Genomic DNA, 23220 nt, shown 5'->3' with positions numbered 1-23220 from the left:
AGATTAGAGAGGCAGGAAAAGTCCACATTGAACACAGCGTTGCTCACCTTTTTCACTGGGACAGGGAGGAGGGATTATGCTGGTATCTGGGTTAGAGCTGATGCTGACTGACTCATCTGTTAAGTGTGGTAAGAGGTACAGGGACAAGTTGAATATGTTTTTAAATTCTTTCCTTCATTCATTACATGCAAGTGAAATGGAGGCAAACAGTAGCCTGTAGCTAAGCTAACTATGTTAAATTGTTGACAATCTCGCACAGTCTGCCCACCTCTCTTGGAGATAAACTGGGCTATAAATTGACAGTCTTGTCTTTTTCTTTCTCTCTCCTTTTGAAAGCCTAAGTTTATTATTTTTCTTGGTAGCACAGTAACTGCCACAGTCGTTCTTGTCTTCTACTGACTGCTGCTGAGTCACTGTCAAGCGGGTTAAGCAGAAACGAACCATTTCATGAAGATCCGGGGGGTGTTCAGTGCAAATATGGATGTGTGCTTTTTGGTCTGGGAGTGGTAACATTTAATTTTTACTGATAAAATAATTTTAAAAACACTATGATTAATTTTGTAATTCACAGAGCCCCCAATTTTTTTTCTATTTCTATAAGAAAAAAATTATAATTTATGGAAGGGTCCCCTGTCGGTCAGGGGCCCTTGAAATTGTCCTAACTTTTCACCCCTTTTCACCCCTGCTCCAAGATAGTTGTCAATTATGGACCCAATTTTTGATTTCTGACAATCTTAAGGATGCTCAGATTATTGCCGTGGTTCTACAGAGATTCCTGCCTGTGTCTGGTGTGATTAGAGGGATTTAGTTTGTTAGGAAGGACGTTGGGACCAATCCAATCCCAAATCGCGGACATTCAACATGTTGGATTGTCGTGGCTCGCTGTGCCAGCCTGTGGGGTGTGACCTGAGGAAAAGCACAAAGCCTGGTAAAAGTGAAGTGTAGCCAGTCAGAAAGGGAGGTGATGGAAACATGGATACAGAAGACAAAGCTACTACTATCACACACCAGAAAGGTCGGTTGAGGTCAGAGACATCTTTTTATTAGCTCTCTTTTCTTTGTTAAAAATTGTCCACAAACTATATTGTTTCTTCCGCATTGGACATGTTCGTTGACTCTGAACTCGCATTTAAACTTGAGAGATCTTGTGAGATTTCTCATCTGACATCTGAATGTTCATGAGTGAAATCTGTTCATGTGGTGTGAAAAAAAAGATGATTTCATCTGCCTGAAAGTTGCTCTAAAATGAATGATTTGAATCTATTTTTCAGCTAAAGGGGCTAAATACCAGTGTTGTATAGTAACGAAGTAAAAATACTTCACTACTTTACTTAAGTATATTTTGGAGTACTTCATACTTTCCTGGAGTATGAAAATTTTTGATGACTTTCACTTTTACTTCACTATATTTCCGAACTTAATTGCGTACTTTTACTCCGATACATTTTCAATGTGTGGTTTAGTTACTCATTACAAAAAAGCGAGAGAGAGAAACGCAAGTGTTTTGACCCCACCTACTGATTAGCAAGTAGCAAGCAGGCTACCGAACAAAGTCCGTAGCCTGCTTGCCTGGGCTTGTTCATCACCACCAATAGGATACTTCTTCTTCTTCTTTTCTATTATGGCGGATCACAAGCAACTTTAAGGTGCATACCGCCACCTACTGTACATGAGTGTGTAGAAGCATTACTTCATATCTATTAAATTCTACTTTTTAATTTTGTATTCTTAAGATAAATAAACAATGCTTTCCTTAATTTGTGAATATCTGTTATGTTTCCTTCATTTCCTAATATACCTTTAAGATTCCATTCATGCCCCATATTTCTAACTATTCTCTTTAATTCTTCCCTTTCGAGTTCATTTGACTTACAGTTCATCAATATGTGTTCTACATTTTCTTTCTCTCCACATCTCTCACATTTATCATTATTTTTCCTCCCTATTTTATAAAGCATGTCATTTAAGTAGGTATGACCAACTCTTAATCTACTAATTATTATTTCTTCTCTTCTGTTTCGTTCATTAATGCTTCGAATTCAAACTGACTTTTGTACTTCATATAATCTTCTTCCTTTCTTATCTTCATTCCACATTTTTTGCCATTTCTTGATTTCTTTACTTTTAATTAGGATACACCTGTTTCGCTTCTCCCATTAAACACAAAGCAAGTCTCGCAATCAGTAGCAGTCACATGGAAATTCTATCTCACAAAAACTCCCCGTCCAACTTGAAGAAACACATCGAGGTAACTTCTTATGAAATGGTTATAATCCTCCTGTTTCAGTAACTATAGCTTGGTCACTAGGCACTACTGTATTGTGAAATCTTGACCATAAATGAACTTTGTTTGGCATTGTTTCAGTTCCACACGTGGTGTATTTAGCTTAGGCCTAATGTTGACTGTAGCAGGCTACCTAGACTCCTCTGTTCAAGGGGGGACAGAAGCCATAGCAATAGCAATTTAGACTAAATTTAACGAATATAGGAAAGGCATGCAAGTTCAAAACCAGGTTTACAGATGCCAATAAGCTGCATTTCCCTCCCAATTCTTTTTTTCTTTTGCATAATGACCAGTTGTGTGCACCACCTACTGACTGTAGCATTGACTGATTCACTGATTTGTGAAGTAGAGTAATCGTAACAGCTCTTTTTCTTCATGTTGGCCGCATTTTCTGTACTATTTATTTTTCTCATTTTCAGCACTGACCTTACTTGAAGGGAAAACTTAAGGCTTACAAAAACTTTGTATTTTCTGTCCTGGAGGGTATACTAAGAAGCTGGTTCAGTTGTAAAGCAGGTTAAGTTAACCTTGTGCTATAGGTAAAGCACCTAATTTTCTTAACTAAATGATGCCTGCAGGTATATCTATTAGCAGGTTTAATTTTGCCTGCACTTGGTTGGGTACATTATTTTAAGTGTATTTGACAAGTTTACCAAAATATAAAAAATGTCATTCAAACTGCATTTGCTTTGTTTTACTTTTTACTTGTACTTTTCATTACATTACTTGAGTACATCCATTTTTACAGTAATTTCCATACTTAAGTACAAGAAGTTTCAAATACTTTAAGACTTTTACTCAAGTAACATTTCAGTCAGTGACTTCGACTTTTACCAAAGTCATATTTTGGAGAGGTACTTGTACTTTTACTTGACTCTGAGATTTCAGTACTTTATACAACACTGCTAAATACAGTAATGGGCATTTTTATTGCTTGTGTGCACATCATTTTTTATTAGTAACAGGAAGATTTTTTTTTTTGAAAGTAGCTTTCATAGCCAAAAAAAGGTTTTCATTCACACAAAGTGTTGCTGCAATTACCCCATCAGTATGTTCCTGTATATGTAGGCCAAGAGTTGATTCAGTTCAGAAGAAGAATGACTTCTCTGACACTCCTCTGTTTTTCCTGGCTGTCTGTTCACCAGTCATGGTACTTTGAGAGCCAGCATGGCTCCACCAGAGGAGTCCAGCTAACCACTGTAATTGTGCCGTGCCGAAGCCGCCTTCCCCAGCCTGGGACTGAACCATGAAATATTTGAAAATGCCGGGGTTAAGAGAGAGGGGTCGCTGGCAGTGCAACATGAAATGTGAGCGCATAGAGCATCTTTAACAAGAAAGCAGCCGGAAAGCCAGCCAGTCTGGCAGCCAGGGCACGCAGTGAAGGAGAATAATTATGGATGTAAGAGGAGATATTGCACTGGGAGCAGATCAATAGCACCTAGGTTCTGCTGCCGTTCAGATCCGTGTATTTATTTATTTTTTGTCACAGCAGGAAAGATGGCAGGATGTCAGCTTGTTGGTCTGGGGACGCACAGGGGTTTTAACACCAGCTAGCACCGCAGATACCCTTACAATCCCGAGGCATGTGCTGCTCCCAAATCACTGTTGCTCAGACTTTGGCTGGTTGCTTTCCTCCCATCTCCAATCCTCTTATCCACAGAGTTGGCAGGAGGACTGGCCTTTGTCTGGTCCTGATTGTATTCCCACAGTCCAGACTATTCAGTCATGTTTTCCAGTTTTTCTTGGAGGGATCACTAATTCTTCTTGCGGTTAGAAAATTCTGGATAAGAGGACACAAAAGATCAGCGATCAGCAGACACAATCTGCTAACCCTTAATGACAAATATATATTGTGCCATGGATTATTGGAGCTATGTTAGTCTACCCTTTGCTCATTTCTCTACTCAATAAAATTCTGGTTTTCTCTAATTTGAGGTCGTATCAGGCTGAGTATGTGTAGCAGACTTTCTACAATAATCTAAAGTGTTGTATAAGTTTCTTTCAGTCTAAAAAAAACCTGGTAGAGCAATAAAATTTTCAGTTTTTTCAAAATGATGTCAAATCTAAAAAGATAATAGAAAATTTGCTTTCTAACTGAGAAAAAAAAGGGTTAGCACATCCTGTATCCTAACAGCTAGTGTTTCTTCTTAAGTTGTTTCTTTGGCTGAAATAACTTACTTGAGAAACTTCTTGTAGCCATCTATCTGCTTCAGTCTGAGGAAGCTTTTCCCTACTCCTTAATTTCAGCTGTAAGATATTTGAAGTTTCACCCCACAGCATGTGAAAAGGTTCATAACCCGGGCTTTTACTCTGCCATCCCAGGACTTTTTATTTCTAAGCTTTGAGGCCAGAGGTCACGCTAGACTGCGTAAAAAAAACAAACAAAATTTGTCATTTTATTTTCTTACCAGTCAATTTTTAAATGATAATTAGAACATAGGCTATTCAGTTGCATTTCATTTTTATTCGGTTTAATTATTATTCATAGATGAGCAGAGAATCCAGCACTGTGTTGATGAACTGCTTGATGTGTGAGCAAATCACACATCAAGCAGATGAACACATTTTTGCCACATAGTGACAAAAACCAATGACTGCGTCCTGAGTAATAGCTACATATGAAAAATGAAATTAAACGACTCCACTTAAATTATGAACGCATCATCTACTGTTCTCTGATTGCACAACTTTCTTTTGGTCAACATCTGGAGGAGAAATCTGCACTTTGGATCCGGCCTAAAAAAATCAAACCAAGCTCATAGATATTGTGACTGAGCTTTAATCAGAGGCCCGAGCCTGAAGTAAACCTGACATATTATTTTAATTAAGATTTTACTATTTTTGTTATTAGACCACCATGGGAGTAATATGTGTAACTTGTCTCATTTGTAGCTTTTGGTTAATACCTTCCAGCTCCATTTTGTCACTTCTTGTAACCACAGAGTGAGTCAAGTGCAAATCATCTGGGTTGGGCAATTAATAGTAGTGGACCAGGGCGGGACTATTTAGTTGTTCAGTGTGCTACGGTTGGTACACTCTAACTTCTGTACCTTACTTCCTTTCTTTCCTCAACAAGCTAAACTGCCTGTACCTATGCTCCTCTGTTTAGACTATAGATTGATTAACACAACATAGCATTCTTGTTTAGTTTTCTTCGTTGTGTATGTACTGTAAGCCTGTTAAACACACCACAGAAACTTTAATCGAATTGTCCATCAAGCAAATAATTTTTGTCTCATCAAGGCCTGAATTTCAGGTTGGGCCAGGCTATAGATTTAAACACTAGCCTGTGCTCTGCTGCCACAGTGGAGACTGGAATTAAAAGCACCACTTCAGCCAAAGTTTCAAATGAGCTTTTGAACTAAACGTGCTACAAAGCGTCCTGTCCATAACTCTTCCACATGTTTTCAGCTCAAAGTCAGCAGGATGCATTTAGTCTGCAAATCCACAAATACTGAACCACAAATAGATGGAATTCCACTGAGTTGAGACCTTCAGAGAAGACTTACGTTCATCATAACACTTTAGTGTCACATCTGCACTAATATTCTTTAGACTCGTGATGACATTGCCATGGGATAAACTGTTGCTTTGGCTAGCTGTACGAATCTAGCAAGGACATTTTTAAGGTGCTCGGAGGAGAGCATTTTTCGTGGGTGAAAGGTCAATTCAGAGGTGTTTGTGGCCCTTACATATGTCTTCCATACACATTTTTATTTGGCAAATAGCCATCAGATGCCACATAAACAGACATGAAATATTACCTCATTTTTCGTATGGTCAGTTTACACACACACCCCCCCACACGCCCGCCAACACACACCACTCCTGTGTCTCATGTGCAACACAAGTGGTTTGGATTATTTTAAGGGCTTTTTTTCCCCCTCCCTCCCTGGGTTTTTCATCATCTGAGGCATGCAACCCTCTCCAGAGCAGATCTTTGTTTCTCATTAGGAGGTAAATAGAGCAGGCCAAATTCTCAGATGTTTATTATACACAGGAGGATATGGTCACTGTTCTCAACAGTTCTCCACAGGAAACAAAAAAGCTGTTTGGTGTCTTGACCTTTGTCTGCAGCAGCTTCAAGCAAATGTTTGTTGAATTTACGGGGATAATAAAGTGAAGAAAGACTATAGAGTTGACTGTTGAGTTTGGCTTGACTGAACCAAAAGTGTGTGCTGCGGCGGAACTAGACTTTTACACAACGGGTGGCCAGAGAGTGGGTAAAGTTTTATTAGAGGATCCGTATACTAATAAAGGAAGTATTCTGTTTTTGTATCCTGATACCTGCTTTCCTGACAACTGACAATGTCAAACTAACTGCTTCCTTGTGGCCTCTGTCATAATTCAACCAACTAAGAAGCCAACCTACACAGTAAACAATAAATACATGCACTTTAACCATAAATTAATATAATAAACTTGGCTTTGGAGTCTTTTCTACAGCAGCTGTAAATCATGTCTGTCTTCGTGTTATATTGAAGTCACGTATCTTTCAACGCTAGGTAGTAATGACCAGTCAGTCACGTTGGGTGGTACTTAGTGTGCCCAATGAGGTTTCAGTGGTGGTCAATGCCACCCTTGCCACCCCTAAGTGTGTTTCATTTTTTTATTATTATTATTTTCCATATTTTCCATGGCAAATCTGTGAATAGGCAAATTTTCCACACATATTTTTGAGTTATGTTCCACAGAAGTATCCATGAATACGTGAATCTGTGAATACCAGTCCTCGAATAGGCGGGAGTTCACTGTATAGCTCTGTATACTTTGTGTTTATATATGGAAATGAATAAAAGGCTACAAAACAAATGGCTGAACACTTGATTTTAACTAAATTATATTCATAATGAATGCGTGGGTGTGTTTTGATGAATTCAATTTGTTAGCTTTACAAACAAATACATAAAAGGAAACCACAAAACTATTCATTATTGCTTCAAAAGAAAGATTCCTCATGACTTGACCTTAGTACAATATCGTGTTGAAGCAGAATCTCACTGATTAAGAAAACAAGCTTTCAAGGCTTTTGCCTGCAGGTCTATAACCAAAGGGCTTGCGGGCAGCTTAATCTTTGAATGCTAAACAATTTCTGACTTACTGTCACACCAGAAGATATCATTTCTGTTGCTTATTAAATTCTTTGATAAATTGATAGGTTGACCTTGAAAATCTACGTCAAAGACTGGCAAAGAGTTTATGATTCAGTCGCTTTTTTTGCACAAGTAAGAAAAACTTATCCTGCATCTGTGGAAATTCTTAAAATTTAATTAAGATGACCTTGGCCAAAGAAACTTGAGGACATGAAACTTACTGAAGCAAAAGGAAAAGTTAACTTGAAAAGCAATTTTCCTATTTTATTACCAGTTAATATTTTCCTTATTAGACCCAACGATTCACAACTTGATATAAAATGCTTTTCATTGTGTAGTCAAACGGTTTAAGGGCGCAAGGTTTTTAGCTAGTATTGAAAAGTAAACAGTAATTATATGCAGCTTGCTAGTGTTATGTTTTGAGACATCAACATGTTGTAAAACTTACTGCTTCAGTGCTGTTGGATTTGTTTTTATTATGCTTATTTAGTCAGTAATGATTTTTAATGACCAAAGCAGGAATTCAGATCGTATATAGACTGGTAAATGGAAAACTTTGTTCTTTCTTGACCCGAACAATCCCTGCACAGTGGCAGAAGAGGCCCAAATACATCTATCCATCTGTCACTCCATCCTACCATATCTAATGATAAATATACAAAGATACTTGAATACCTCTGCTTGAGGCTGACATGACCCTCAGACTGGGTGTAGCAGTCTACCTTCTTCAGGTTGAAACTCTGTGCCCAACCTTTATGGGAGCCGAATGAGTTTCCTGCTCACCACTGTAGTTTGCACTGAAGGTCATGACTTTAAGATGCTGACAGAACCAGAATCATTCTCAGAAAGAAAAGATGAGATAAAACGCTTCCCAAAACTTGACACCTCCATCTTTATGATATCACCTTGAGCTCCTGTTCATCAACACCACAAACAGGATCAATGGCAAGATCTTGGAAGAGTCCAACCTGCTCTGATAACAAGCTAAATTTGGATGCAGCTCTTTCTTGGTTGTACAAGGATGATCTCGCCCTTACAAGCATTCCCAGCACCCTGCAGATCCATAGTATCACCCACAAAATACCTAGGGGGACACAGTCCCTAGAACAACTATGGGGTGTGATGCTCCAGTTCTCAAGCGGAGGTGTCTTGCAACGTTTAGATGACGCCCAAGTACAACACATCTGATTCAAAAGGCTGAATTACTTCCCCAGGTAGACGAGTTCTACAAAGTCCTACTCATGACTTAATATTGTGATTTAAGTGTGCTTATGCTGAGGCACATCTAACTATTGCAGGACTCTGGTCCTTGAGGACTAGAGTCTGACACCTGTGCACTAAACACAAGTGGACTGAACAACCAAACCTCCATGAACTTCAATAGATGCCCATACAGTCTGCATGGGATTTGATTGGAGTGAATACCTTAATCCCTTCCCCTTGTAGTTAACTTCTGGAACTGAATCTGTCCTTGATATTTTCTTGGAGAGAAGTATCATACCTCCAAAAGTCTCTGAAACACTTAGATAGCAGAAAAACTCACTCCTGCCAACTACCATTCCTGAGCAAACTCTGTGCTGGTGGCAAGCTGATCCCATATTTGACTCATCTTTACAAGAGTCCTGATCGTTCTTGAACTTTCATAGCTGTCTTTAAACCAGTTGGACTCTTTCAGTTCCTAATGAAAGAGTTGGTTTGAGAAGCTACTTGCAGCAATATTCTTACATGTGAAGCCCTTTTGAAGTGGTGATGACAACCCTTATTTCCCTCAAGGTAATGATGGTTGACAAAAATAGATTGTTTTTCAGTACAAGTCCCTGTCAAAGTGACCATTCTACTCTTCTAATTAACACACTTTCTCAGACTTTTTCTTTAAATTACTCTAGCAGGCCATTTTGTGGCAGGCCTAAAGCACAGTGCCAAATGTTTCCTCAAAATATTTCCATAGGTATGACGTGAATTGCCATTTTAAAAAAAATAAGCATTAAAGATAATAAAAACAATTTCATATCCTTGACCACGATTATAAAAAATAAAGCAATATTTCAAATGTTATCAAGGTCAATCAGTAAATGAAAAATATATATTGGTAGGTAAAAACTTAAACAACACACTTTTCGGCTTAGAAGACCTGGAAAGATGAAAGTTTGTATTATAGGTATATCAGCCAAGTTCATATCGCTCCAAAATAAAACTGTGCCAAAATCGAAAGCGAAACAAAACTTAGAGTCAAGAACTTGGTCATAGATCTATATATTTTTGATAAAAACAGATCTATGTGGGCTCAGGATGCTTCCAATTCTTTGTTTGAGTCTTTTCATCTAAAGGAGGTGTGTTATTCAGCAGAGAGAAAGCCAGAACTTTGCTTGCTCCTGAGGACTCTTGTGTGCACGAACACCCACACACAGTCATCCCAGACAATGAACACAAAGATCTGAAGAGAGGGAAACGCAAGGTTTGAAGAGGGAAAGCAGTTTCACACTTTGCAAAGCATAAATACACTGTTGTACATTCTAGTAGTAAGTACTTGTTTGCTACTGTATTACAGTTAAAAATATCATATAATGGAACTGTAGCACATGGGATGTAACAACGCCATTCACATTTAACGTGTACCAGAAACATTGATGAATATAAGCACACTAGAAAGAGCAAGACGGATAAAAGAGGGTTAAACAATGACAGATCCAGAACCAACACATCTGGAGTAAGGCACCAGCAGTCAGAGGGAGGAGAGAAAGTAAGATCCCAGAACGTTGCATATTCTGACTCTGACTAACAACTCAGAAGAACGGAAAATAAACCAGCTGGAAATATCAGCGTAATGAGATTTACCCGTTGTTAAAACGGGCTGCATGAACTTTGTTCGTTAAGCAAACTGCTTCATCCACCCTTAATCCTTTATCCACTTCCTTGAGAGATAGCGACTTTCCGGTAGTCCTGCATTGTTTGCTGACCTCTTGTCAGAGCTCAGAGGTGAGATGTGTGATAGAGGCCTTCAGTGCTGATAAAGACTGATAAACGAACTCCCCCCGCCGCGGAGCTGCGCCTGGCGCTGCCACAGCTTCCATTAGGCTCTAAAGGCTGAACGGCTGCCCAGTCGTTTTAGTGCTATCTGAGGTTACATCCTCTGTTCGGAGTCCCTTATGCAAACCCTGGTTTTTTGTGCCGATTGCTATCAGTGAAGATATTTATGTGCTGCACATGTTTCCGATTGTTTAACCTTTAGACCTGAGCAGGAGGGGGGCAGCTGCTGTCCCTGTGGGCTTGAGACCTCTCTCCTGCCCCTGTAGGTAAACGGAGACTGATGGAATCAGACGCTGCTCTTATAAGTGGGTAATGGACTGGTTGGAAAGACCTCAGATAAAACTGGTGACAGGAAAGCTGAAGATTGGACAAATTTTAGCAGCAATTTCCAGTTATTCCTTTTAGCTGTGTCATGTAAAAGCCCTTTCATTTAGATTCTCTGTCATTGAAATGGTAATTTATTTCACTAGTTTAATGCAAAAGTAAAACTTTATAGATTCATGACATAGAGGGATCATTTTTTGTTTTTTTTGATGGTTTCACAGAATATGTGACTATTACATCAGACCAATAAAATAAAAGGATTTTTTTTTTTTATCACTGTCAAATTACTGAAAAGTATGTCCTTCTACTGCACAGTATATTCACTTAATACTCGGTGAGGGCTCCTTTTACATAAATTACTGCATTAATACAGCCAGTAAAACCATGGTCATTAAGCGAGGTGTTGATAGTTTTAGGAGTGGCGGTAGGTGGCAAGTTCAACTGAAAAATGAAATCTACATTTCCAGTAAGTATTTCAAAGCATGGTGACAGGAAGGACTCTAAAGTGCTCCGGTAGGCAGCTGCACTGACTTTCGACCACCTGATAAAACTTGGTTTACTGGGAGCAGATGACGTGGTTTCTTCAAGTCATTATAGACTGTGGAAAAACTTGATCTTGAGATTCCATCTCTCTCTCCAATCTTCCTCCATACTCTCAAAGCCTTAACAAAAGGAGTGCAACAACCGTCGCCCGTGTCCTGAATATACCTTTGTGCAGTGCCTCTTGAAGCACTGACTGAAGTCAAACAAAATGGTAAAACAGATTCAAACTCCTGAATCTGTTTTACCTCACATTCCTCTTAAGGTTTCAGTTGTTTCTGTTGATTGTGCACATTTTCTCTATCATAGGTTTTCATTCCACTCGACTTTCCATTAAAATGCTTTGACATATCACTCACTATTAAAAAATATTTCTGTACTGATTTACTGTACTGTATTGTACTATAAGTTCAGGGTTTCACAGATACACTTTTTTTTTTCTCCAATTTATAAAAATGACTTAAACCCAACTTATTTTTCCATTAAATTAGTTAAGGAATTGCTTCAGGACTAGTCAGGGTTATAACACAAATTCCTTTGGTCTAAAAACTCTAAAAATGCAAGTTCAGGGCAGTTCAGGTTATGAACAGTCCCCTCCATTCTCTTCCTGCAGCAGTCGGTGACTGAATTTATTTTTCTGGCAGACAACATGACTTTGGTAATCCTGATAAGCAGTATCCTGATAAGTGGATCAAGCATGTGGATTGACCTGTGGTCTCAGTTGTATTGTAGCATTGCTGTAGACTCACAGTGGTGGGGCGGTTGAGATATTCATTGACCGGGATTTACCGGGCTTTGCGACTGGTCTGCCAAACCTCAAGTAGACCAGCGGCCCTGATCTCCAGGGAGCCTTGGCAATGTGCAGAGATATGAGCAAACATTTAATTTCAGATTTTTATTGCCTTCAACAACACAATTTTGGAAGTTGTCAGACAATTTGTGAGAAGAGCGATGCCGAGCTACAGACAAAAACTCAGGCTGTATTCAGTTGCAAGCCGACCAACCAAAATGGAAGAAATTGGTGTTGTTTTCTTTTGGCCTTTGATGAAACATTTATCATTAAACAATTTTAAAAAGGGTGAGGTTTAACTTTTACGTTTTAGAACTGTATATCTAAATGGTTGTTGATTGTGAATAGTCTGGCTTCTGGTTCCAAGATATATGACGATTTAAAAAAAGTTTTGGTTTCAAGATAGACAGTGGGATTGATGGATTTTCTGCAAACAATTCTGAACTATTGCAAACAAACACACTGGCGTTTCTGCTTTGTGTCATTGCTGTGATTCTACAGAAGCACCACTGACTACTCAAATGTTAGCTCTGAGATTTATCAGGTATGTTGGCAAAATAAGCAGCCTCATACATGTTTTTGCTAATTAATAAGGTAACCTCAAGTTGTCAGACTTGGTACTTTACTTCATAAAACATAACAGTGAAAAAACGAATAATGTTAGGAGTCAGATTTGTACGCTTACTAAAATTAAATTTAACTGGTGTTTGGTTTTGTGTGTAGAACAAAGCAGGGGACTGTACTTTCAAAACATTATTGTATCCAGGATGCATCCTAATTTCCATTACAAGGGCTTCTTCCACTCATAGTCATATAGTTTAATATGTGTGTGCGTGTGTCTAAGAAGGTCAGTCTGTCACCACCCAACAGTTTGCATCACCATCCCATATTGTACATCCATTGCATGACATGTTTTCTCCTTTGCAACATTGCTCAAGCTCAGTCAAGTTAGATGTAAAACTTTAAACAAAAAAATTTAAGTCTCTCCACATATTCTGATTTGAATTTAGCCATCTTCAAATGGCTTAATCAAAGTAAGCTTCAAATGGCTTACTTCGATTAAGCCATTTGAAGAATTTAATATGCTTTGATCTAAACCAATTTGTGGCCTTCTGCTTGGGATCTTTGTTCTGCTGTCAAACCACCACCATGTTTTACAATGGCAGTGGTTTGTTCAGGTCTAAGTGAACTGTTTTCACCACACATAATGTTTTGCATCTCAAATAAATAGCTAAGCTTTGGTCTCTTCTGACCCGAACACGTTGTTCCACATGTTTGCTGTTTCCTCTTCTTTGGTTGTGGCAAACTTTAAACTTGACCACTAATGACTTCCTTTAAACAATGGCATTCTTGTTGTCACTCTTTTTGGTGTGCATGACTAACAGTTTTCCAGTCAACACATCTCTGCACCTCCTCCAGAGTTATCCCGGGCCACTTGGCTGCTTCTGCCTCGATGAGGAGGCAGTTTAGCTGTAGCAAAACTGCCACCTCATCGAGGTGATGATTGAACGATGGATCATGAGATATTCAACATGTGGGATGTTGTGCTATAACCTAACCCTGCTTAAGCTTTTTCACAGCTTTCTCTCCGACCTGTTATGATTCTTGGTCTTCATGAATTATGAAGACCAAGAATCATAATTCATGACTGGTCTTCAAATCTGTGAAGAGGTTCTCTAACAAACCTCTTAACAGATCAGCTATATTTATACAGAAAATGGATAACTGAGATTAAACTATTTGCATTGGATTTAGTTGTGAGGTATAAAAATGAGGTGGTTAGATAGTAGAAATGTGAATCTTTCAGTATCTAGTGATCTAGTTCAGTTACGACTTTTAGGACCAGAATTCGATTCAGAAACCAATTTTTAATTCAGAAGCCAATTTTCAAAGATCTTCAGATTCTGTTTAAAATATGTGACTGACAAGAGAAAAAGACAGTATAAACAAATAGAATATTTATTTACAATAATTCTATAAGGCTCCATAATGTATCAAATCCCATCAGTTTATCTTAATACAAAAATAGGTTTGGGCATAAAATTCTGTAACCAGAATTAGGTTAACTTAGCTTTCTGTCTTTTTCTTTTATAAAAACATATCAAAGAATTATTCAATATACACACGATAGGCAAAACGATATTCTACGGTGGCAGAGTGGGTGCGTTGTGCTTGCAAATAGGAGCAGCAAAGACATACCGCTTAAATGCAATTTAAAATTGATTTTTGAGTATTTTGAATCGATTCAGATTTCCCAGGGTTGTTTTCTGCACTTCTATGGAATAGTAAGGCAAGCCACACTTTCAGATTTATATTTATTGAAAATATTAAAAACAATACATCATTTCACTAATGCCTCAACTCTGAGATTTATCATGTCAATTTCTTATCTAATATTTTTAAGTATGTAAAAGATTTAAAAAAGATTCTTCATGCATGAGTAATTTATGCTTTAATAGTTTAATCATGTAGGTTTTTACTCAGGATTATCATACTATAAGAATGTTTTATAGAATTAAGTTGTTTGTAATCAATCTTTTACATTTAGATCAATACTTGAGATCAACACAAAGATTTCAAAGACAATTATTTCTTCTTATTTTTGCTGTTCAGAGTTTCCCCTCAGTGGCATAACATCTGGGAAATACTTAGTTTGATGCCGAAAGAAAAAAAGAAGAGTTATTTTTAAAATAATTGCAGTTATTATGCATTTTAAATGCTGTTGTACAACTTTGATTTCAGGCATTATGGAAACAGTGATAAGAACACAGTTTGTGGTTGCAGGTTTGAGAGCTCCACCAAGCTTTTTCAAGGAATCTGGCTAAATTGGTGTGAATAGCAGATGTAAATCTAGCTGCAACAACAAAAGGGTTACAAATATGCGATTGTATCGGAGTTTTAGAAGTTGGTGCCTAATAGCCGAGTAATGTATCCAAGTGAAATACCATCAGCTGCAGTGTGAGTAAATTTCCAGAGGCAGGTAAAGCGATTTCTGCCTCTGTGGCATGTGTTGCTCCTGTGTGTGTTTACATTCATGTTTGTGGCCCGTCATGCGTAAGCTGGATTGCTACGTTCTCCCGGGTGCTGCAGGAGGCCTCGGCACACAGGTGATTTATTCCTCTGAATCCATCCTGCACGGGAGCGAGTTAATGTCTTTCCACCTAAAGCGCTGCCTTCAGCTAGCATAATCATAATAATAATCGCATTTGGTTGTTTTCAGGTCAGATAACATGGCTGAACCATTTTGTCGAAGGAATTGTAGAGGATTTTTAAAGTGAGGTTGTGTTCAAAGGTAAAAGCAGTTATGATCTTAGTGTCCCCATTTACTATCCAGATTAGTTGGTCCTGAAAGATGAAGCTAACAGCTAAGCTGTGAACTGCAGGTCCAAAAACATTATTAATATTTATGTAAATGCTAATTCATAAACCTTTCAACTTTTGTCTTGTTTGTATTGGGCTATAATTTAGACAGAAGCCAATGATAATGGGAGACAAGAGTTGGAGGTGGTGAAACACCAGTGACGTATCTGTGTGAAACATACTGACAACGAAACATGTAAAGCATTTCCAGTGAAAATCGCTCCTTAATATTAACTACAATGGAGTAAAAAGTTGTTTGAATGAATACTGTTGTTATTTACACTGCCTTACTTTTAAATATTTAACGCATATAATCTGTTAATAGCTAACAATTAATTGGTGTGATAGATTAACTTATAAATGGCGACATAATCTATCTCTACACAGAACGAACATGCCAAAAGCTTTACCTACTGAAGGTAAAATTTAAGGTGCTTTTAACAGAATCTAAAAAAACAACAATTGCCTAGAGCTTCATTAAAGCCGCTGTCAGTCCTATCTTGTGACATCATTTTGATTACATATCAATCAGGAGCACTTTAATGTAATAATCTGACTAAAAGCACAAGCATGAAATGCCATATGCTGTTTTACCAGGCATTTATGAAAGCTGTCTGGCTCATCCCAGTGATGCCTTGGCTAACATGCAGAGAATGTGAAAAATATGTCATTTGCCATTGTTATATTTATATATGTAACTGTAAGTAGTGATAATTGGCTGAATCATTTGACATGTCATAACCCAGTCATGCTAACTTTAGTTTAAAAGGTTTCTACACTGAGTGATTCGTCATTTCCAGCCGATAATGTGCCCTCCTTTGTCTCCCACAGTTTAAAAAGGAAACATTTTCATTTTGTTCTCCCTTGAAATACCCCAGCTAGGCTCTTTAAAACAGAACTCTTACTGAGACACACGGAGAGGCAGAAGAAAACAGATTTATTGTTGCAAATAGCTTGTCAGGGCTGTACCCTCCTCAGTGTCGTGTTCCCTTCGCACAAAGTGTCAAATACAATTCAATTTCTGCCTCTGCCTCAGCTGGGGCTAACACGGTCAAGCAAATGCTTATTTTCCGAAGGGCCCGGGGGAGTTACACTTTCCAGCTTATCAACATTTATTAACCTTAGCACTGAGGTTTGTTCTTTGATTTGGATTCTTTGGGAAACACTGAAATTGGATTTTTTTTTTTTCCTTCTCTCGCTTCTGGTGTGACATATGCTCAACAACTTGTCACGAGCGCGAGAAAAATCTAAATGCTTGTTATTTCTGCTATTTTACCCTGAAAGTCAATAGCTTGTATCTTTTCTCTGGTTTTGGTTTTCACTTATGTGCCAAAAAGAAATGTCTTTTAACTAAATCACTGACAGGCCAATGAATATAATGAGCATTTAAGGCCAACAGATTTTTTTTATCCAAGTTAGTTGATGTCTAAAAGAACTAACAAGGTTTGTTTGTTTGTTTTTTGAATTTTCTCCTTTTGCCACAGCTATGCTTTAAATTAAATTGTAGTTCTCTATCAGTTGGACATGGCGTTGAGTTCTTAGCTTGTTGACTGATGCCAAAAGATCAGAAGACATCACTTTGAAGGTTTCTTTGACTTCCTCGAGTAATTATTTACATTGGATTTTAAGGGACCAAATGTCCCCGGGAGAAAGTTTGTTCGTAGACTTTACTTCTCAGAAGACTTTTGCAAAACCTCTCAGAGTTGGTTTGATGTCAAAAAGTAAAGACAAAACATTGACTTAGGCTTGACAATAATGATTGAGATGGAAAGTAACCAAAATAAAACAAGTTCTTCGGTGCCTAGAAAAAAACAAGCAATGTTGACTTTTTGTTGCTATGTGGGAAACCAGTTCCAACTCCACATACATGAGTTAGCTAGTTTTTTTCTCTTTATATACTGCTTATCTGTATCTTTGTAAATCTTAATTATCAAAACTATTATTGGCTAAATGCAATTTAAATATTAGACACAAATCATTTACATCTTGTAGCCGCTGCCTTTGGTACACCTTGTTAGTAAATGGTTCGACCCTCTTTTGTTTTCAGAACCACCTTAATTCTTCATGGCACCACATCCCAAATGTGCCCTGTTAGATTAGGACCTTACTTCCCGTTTAACTTCAAAATCAGAGTCTGAGATATACAGTACGGTTTAACCCCGCCTGTTGGTGGCTCACTTTTTACGGACTAACCTATCCGTGGATTTTTCTGTGAATGTGACTCTGAGTTGTTCGAAAAAATTTGCCTATTTGTGGATTTTATTTGTGGGGCATATTTCAAATATTCAAAATAAAATGAAGTGTGGGAAGCTGAAATTCCTTGATGTAATGCTTTGCATTTGCAAAGCAGCCAATGTAGGAGCACCATTCATTTTGCTGGGTGCCGATTAGCTTATGTGGTAGTTCTATGACTGTTTCTGTTGCGTGTTATTGCATATTATGGAATATTTGATGTTGGAACTAATAAAATAGGTTTTAATTTGTGGCAAAATAGTCAGTTATGATCATTTTTAGAGCAGGTCTCAAGTATTAGCAGAGTTCAGCTAGTCACGGACATCCAATATAGTTACAGGGTTTCAAGTGTAAAGCACTTAGCTTCATATTCAAGGCTCTTAGTAATAGCTTACACTTACTTGCCTGTATATAAACATTATGTTTCAATATTGTACCACAAGATTTCATTGCATCCCTAATAAAAATATGCAGTAACATACAGTGGTTGAACAAGACAGTAAGAGTAAATTCAGAGCTTACACAGAATACTGTTCATGGATAGATGGTTTTCAAACAAAGCCAAATATGTTCATGTCAGTTGTCAAGGGTGGTGATGCTTTGTAAGCTGGCCCTTGCATGAAGTGTGCATATCCACATCCATTTTGCTTGGCAAGAAATGATAGACCCCCTCCACCCCTCTGACTGGGCTCTGGATTATTAGCTTAAGGTCTCTAAAAATATCCCTGTGCCTGTTTAAGCCTTTGACAGCGGCAACATCTCACACATTTTGATAGCTTCATAATAACTCCGGCTTCAGAGGGGCTCATGCACTCAGGCTGCCTTGTTATCTTTTACCTTCTTTGCCCAAAGAGAAGAAAAGGCGGAGAACTCGCGGGCCCTGAAATCTGCCACAGTCCTTTCTCCGACTCTCTCTTTTTCTGGAATCCGACTTGGCAGCAGATCATCAAAAGCGAGCATGCAATCACGGCAATCTCAGAACAAACAAGATGCTTTTTTGAGTGCGCTGAGATTCTGCCCAGATGTCACTTTAAGGCACTTGTCATTGTTGCAACAGCTGCAGAAGCACATGGGACGTCATTTGGAAGCCGTCTACCACAACATACCTAAACAAGCACATGTCAAATGCGAAACATGCGCAGCCTGGAACAGGATATTTTTTGAATATTAATGCCATAAGCTCCTTAAGGAATTGCAACTTTAATTACCTATGTGCTCTGTTTTATAGGCTTGCATGTTCAGTCCTTGTAATTACATATTTACTGCCATACAGTGTTTATACATGAGGTTTAGCTAAGCTTATATTACAAATATTTCTGATGTTGGAATTCATAGCAACTGATAGAAATTAATAAATTCCTGAAAAGGATTACAGTGTACACATGTGGCTCATAGATATTGCTTCAATTATCTTTTCTCCTGACGCCCACACACACTCTAAAGGCTTTTCTCACAAATATTATAGCTGGTAACTAGAGGGAGGGTGAATCAGAGCCATGTGCTGCTCAGCGGCACCATCGTTACTGCAGCCTTCATTTATGTTTCTCTTTTAAATGCTTTGTTGTGAAATACAACAGTTTTGACAGGGTGTTTTCTAAGCTGCTCATGTCTCCACGAGAAGCCTCATCGTTTGTCAGTGATTGAGCGCTCCTGAGGAAAAAAGTCAATATGTGGTCATAAATAAAGGAAAACAAATGTGAGACCTGAACCTTCGATGGATTGAAAAGGCGAAGTGAGGTGAAATGTGAAGACATGACTACTTTAAATGATTATAAAACAGCCCTTTGACTATATCTGCTAATTGTGGACAGAATGGGGGGTGATGAGTTGACATATTGCTGTTGCTGTGAAGTTGATCCAAAGCAGAAAGAGAGAGAAAGAGAGAGCCATGAGGGCTCCCTCCAGGGACCTGTAACCTTATTGTTCCATGTCATCTCCTCCCCTTCTGTTTGAGGAGCGAGATGTCAACCTTTCCCCAAGGTCACGCAAACACCCATCCCACTTCTGCACGTAATTGGATTATTTAGAATCATAAAACCAACTTACAGCCTTGTCTGAGGTCAGAAGTGTACTTGGTGAACTAGGTTGTCTCTCATGATTTACGGCATTGTTCCTAACTGACAAGTTGTTTCTGTCTTCAGTTAAATGTAGAATGAGCTGAATAGTGTAAATCATATAAAGAATGTTATGGATAACCATGGCAAATGACATGTAGTTATTTTTACACCTTCTACTTATGTCTGTGCTTGTATGTCCTAATAAGTACATGCAGTTTTGAATCAAAATAAAAAAATATTTGTTAAAAAAAAAGAAAGAATAAAAGCGAACACAGGACAGGTTCCTCTTGTAAATGAGATCTTAGATCTCAATTGCACAAACTGTATAAATGATAAGATACCCAAGAACCCCACTACAAATAACTGAAGAGTAATGATTTTTCTCACTGCAATGCTAAATTTGGACATCAACCTGCAAGAGATAAAAAGTAGTGATAGCAAAGTCTCCAGGTTTTCTGTTTAATTCGTAAAACATTGAGTTTACTGCCTGGGTGCACCAGCACTAGCTTATCAATCTAATACCTACGGAGAAATTTTAAAGTGTTTTGAGGCAAACACAGTGGGGATTTATATATATATATATATATATATATATATATATATATATATATATATATATATATATATATATATATATATACTGTATATTCTGGTAGCTTTCAGGTTGGGTGTCGTACTTCCTCCATTTGTGATCATCATTGTTTTTCTAATTCAAAGAGAAATCAAAACTCCTTTCCTAACAACTGTGTCTATAGTAAACTTTATGTTTGCAATAATTGTGCATGTCACTATTACAGCTTTTTGGAGACCTAAGCATTTACAAAAACTTACAAAATTTTGCACATGCATCCAGCATGTATGCAGAGTAGGAGAGTAAGCTCCTCACAGTTTGAGTGTTTTCTACAATTTGTACTTCTCTGTTTATATAAATGTGTCTTGAAACAGCCAGAAATGTAAGTATGATTGTTAAAACAAAAAAAGATGTACAGCATGAATTCGGATTACATTGCTCATTGTAGACTTTGACTTTGCCATTACATGCCATCTGGTAACCAAAGGTAACGTGACCTGCCAGATGGTTTGTGACATGGAACCATCTGGGAACTTCTGCTCAGAAATCGATTGTAAAAGGAAATTGAATACAGATTGAAAGGGCTAGGGTTAGAACCAATTTGATCCATAAAATTATAGAAATCCATCCAGTTGATAAAAGAGGCAACTTTTGGTCACACCTAATATTCCCCAATGCTGCAGCTGCCAGTGTAGTAAGCAGTAATGTGAACCTACAGACACACTTCTCTTTATTGACATTTAAAATTACCATGTTTGTTTTTGCACATTCTCTACCTATTTTGCAGATAAAAGAATTGTAAGCCATATCATTTTTCTTTCTTTTAAGTTAACAAAAAATAATTAGCTTTGCTTTAAACAAACTAACTGAAATTGAGTAGAAGTAGGAGAACAATTTCCCTGTTTTTCTAAAAATTAAACAGCATTTCTCTGGTAAGGTAAACAAAGAGTTAAACCAGACAATTTAAGCACTTTTTTGTAAATAAATCTTGACATGCCAAACATGTACCTCACATGACTGATCACCTTTAATGAGCAGCTGTTTCCACTCGAAGAGGAGAACCAGCGCCGACACTTGCTGTCATGAAAGAACTGTTTACAAGATAGTGAAGACTACATTTATTTCATTTTAAAATACAGAACTATAAATGTAACGGGATCTTTTTCTTTTTAGTGTTTTATTCTTGTTAACAATTATTAAGATTAATATCCATTGTTTAATAGCCCAATAGTTACAGATAGAATAATCTGTAGTTTGTTCTACATTAAAAGAAACATGGCTATGCTTAATCTGAAAGTTTGCTTTTGTTCTGTATCTCAATTTATAAAATTTTTAAAGAATTTTTTTATAACCCCCAACCGGAATCGTCACAAAGTATTTTTGCAAGATCTTGTGTACTTGCATATAAATGTTTATCATATGAATGCGTCACCTCTAGGCTTCTGGAAATTACACCGAATGACTTGTAGAGGTTCACAATTTCCTTCCAGATTTCTTGGCTGATTTTCTTTTATCTTTTCATTATGTCACACATGGAGGCAGTATGTTTAAGGTCCAATGTTGTGCCTCTATTTGACTCAGATGCTGTGAATTAATCAGAAGCTTAATTCTGCAAAGCCATGGTATCATCTGGGCTTTTCCAAATTCTTCAAAGGCATAGAAGTCTTAGTGTAATTCCTCGTTTCCACTGAGCAGTGCGACATGGGTTGGTGTGGGTCGCTACGCTATTTTGTCTGTTTCCATTGTAAAAGTGTCCCGAACTGCACCATTCCTCGGCCTTCTACAGTTGTAGTGGGTCGAAGAGTTGTAGGGCCACTGGACAATAAGAGTCCAGGTGGAGGTGGAAATGCCAGAAAATAAAATGGCATGCCGAACTACACCATGCCGTACATTTCAGTGGAAGCGAGTGATATGCAAACTGCTGAATTTGTCAAAACTAATCATCATTTTGATTATCCTAATGGACATAAGACATGGAAAGTGTAATTTAATTTCATACAAAGAAAAAATAAGTTACGGTATATTGTTTTACACAGTGAATCAAAGTATCTGCTTTCAACTATATATCTTGAAAGCTAAAGATTTAGTGCTTTAAAAAGCATTTGAAAGTTTGCATGTTTAGGGAAACGATATAACCTAAATAAGAAAAAGTATTGGTATGCAAAGTGCACCTGTTCAGAGTCTAAAACGACCTATTTATACGAGGCGCTGAATGCCTGCAGGACGGGGGATTCCCACATACCAGCACATATCCATGGTTTCAGTGGTTGTTTCAAGCCTTCAGGCTGATGTAGTGTTATCTCACGCTGCTGCGGTAAGATGAGATGATGTCTGATAATAGTTTAAATGGGGTGGGCTGCCTGCCTATTAAATCAGGAGCTGGCAGAGCGATGCTAACTCAGGTTACTTATTCTCATGTGACATGTGAGGAGCCGAGGGGAAACGAAATGTCTTCACTTCACGTCTGTGGTTGGACATTGTGCTCTGTTTTGTGACTCTGTAATTAACTGCTTATTTGTGTGTCTCTCTGTGTGTTTGTGCGTGTGTCTGTGTGTGTTTTATCTCTTCCAGGAAGCGGCCACATTTGCCAAAGAGCTGGGCTTTGAGGTGAGTTGACCGGCAATTTAACAGTAAAAAAGATCCTAAAGGTTTATTTTTTGCTGATAATGAAGTTCCTTTTGGACAGTGATTGATGTGCTATTATACTCTCCAGGCCTTGCAGCAGTTGCTATGGAAACCAGGCAGTCGTCATGGTTTCTTTGTTCAGCCCCGCTCTCTGTTATGACGCACTCGCTCGGTCTGCACCCAACATCGCCTACAGATGTTATTTATTGAATTTTGAAAAGCCTCTTGGGAAGCTGAGAAGTTGGGCACGGTTTCAAGCCTTTCTCCGCAGGCTCGAAGCTCATCAGGTTGCCAGGTTAAAAAGCCTCCTCATTATC

At 38.0% G+C, this 23220-nt stretch overlaps 1 protein-coding gene across 2 annotated transcripts in view; it reads left to right on the top strand.

The window, feature by feature from the left end:
* The window catches only part of LOC116727188 (adenosine kinase-like), a 177618-nt gene that overhangs the window by 131523 nt on the left and 22875 nt on the right, over nucleotides 1-23220 (top strand). For both annotated transcript variants that reach the window (XM_032574441.1, XM_032574442.1), the window contains exon 8: nucleotides 22850-22885. In XM_032574441.1, the coding sequence (XP_032430332.1) occupies nucleotides 22850-22885 (36 nt within the window). The remainder of the gene's footprint in view (nucleotides 1-22849; nucleotides 22886-23220) is intronic.

This window comes from Xiphophorus hellerii, chromosome 10 (genome assembly GCF_003331165.1).
Source record: "Xiphophorus hellerii strain 12219 chromosome 10, Xiphophorus_hellerii-4.1, whole genome shotgun sequence".
In the NCBI taxonomy this organism is placed as follows: Eukaryota; Metazoa; Chordata; class Actinopteri; order Cyprinodontiformes; family Poeciliidae; genus Xiphophorus; species Xiphophorus hellerii.
Note: the sequence above shows the minus strand (reverse complement) of the source record. Positions and strands in the feature narration are given on the sequence as shown.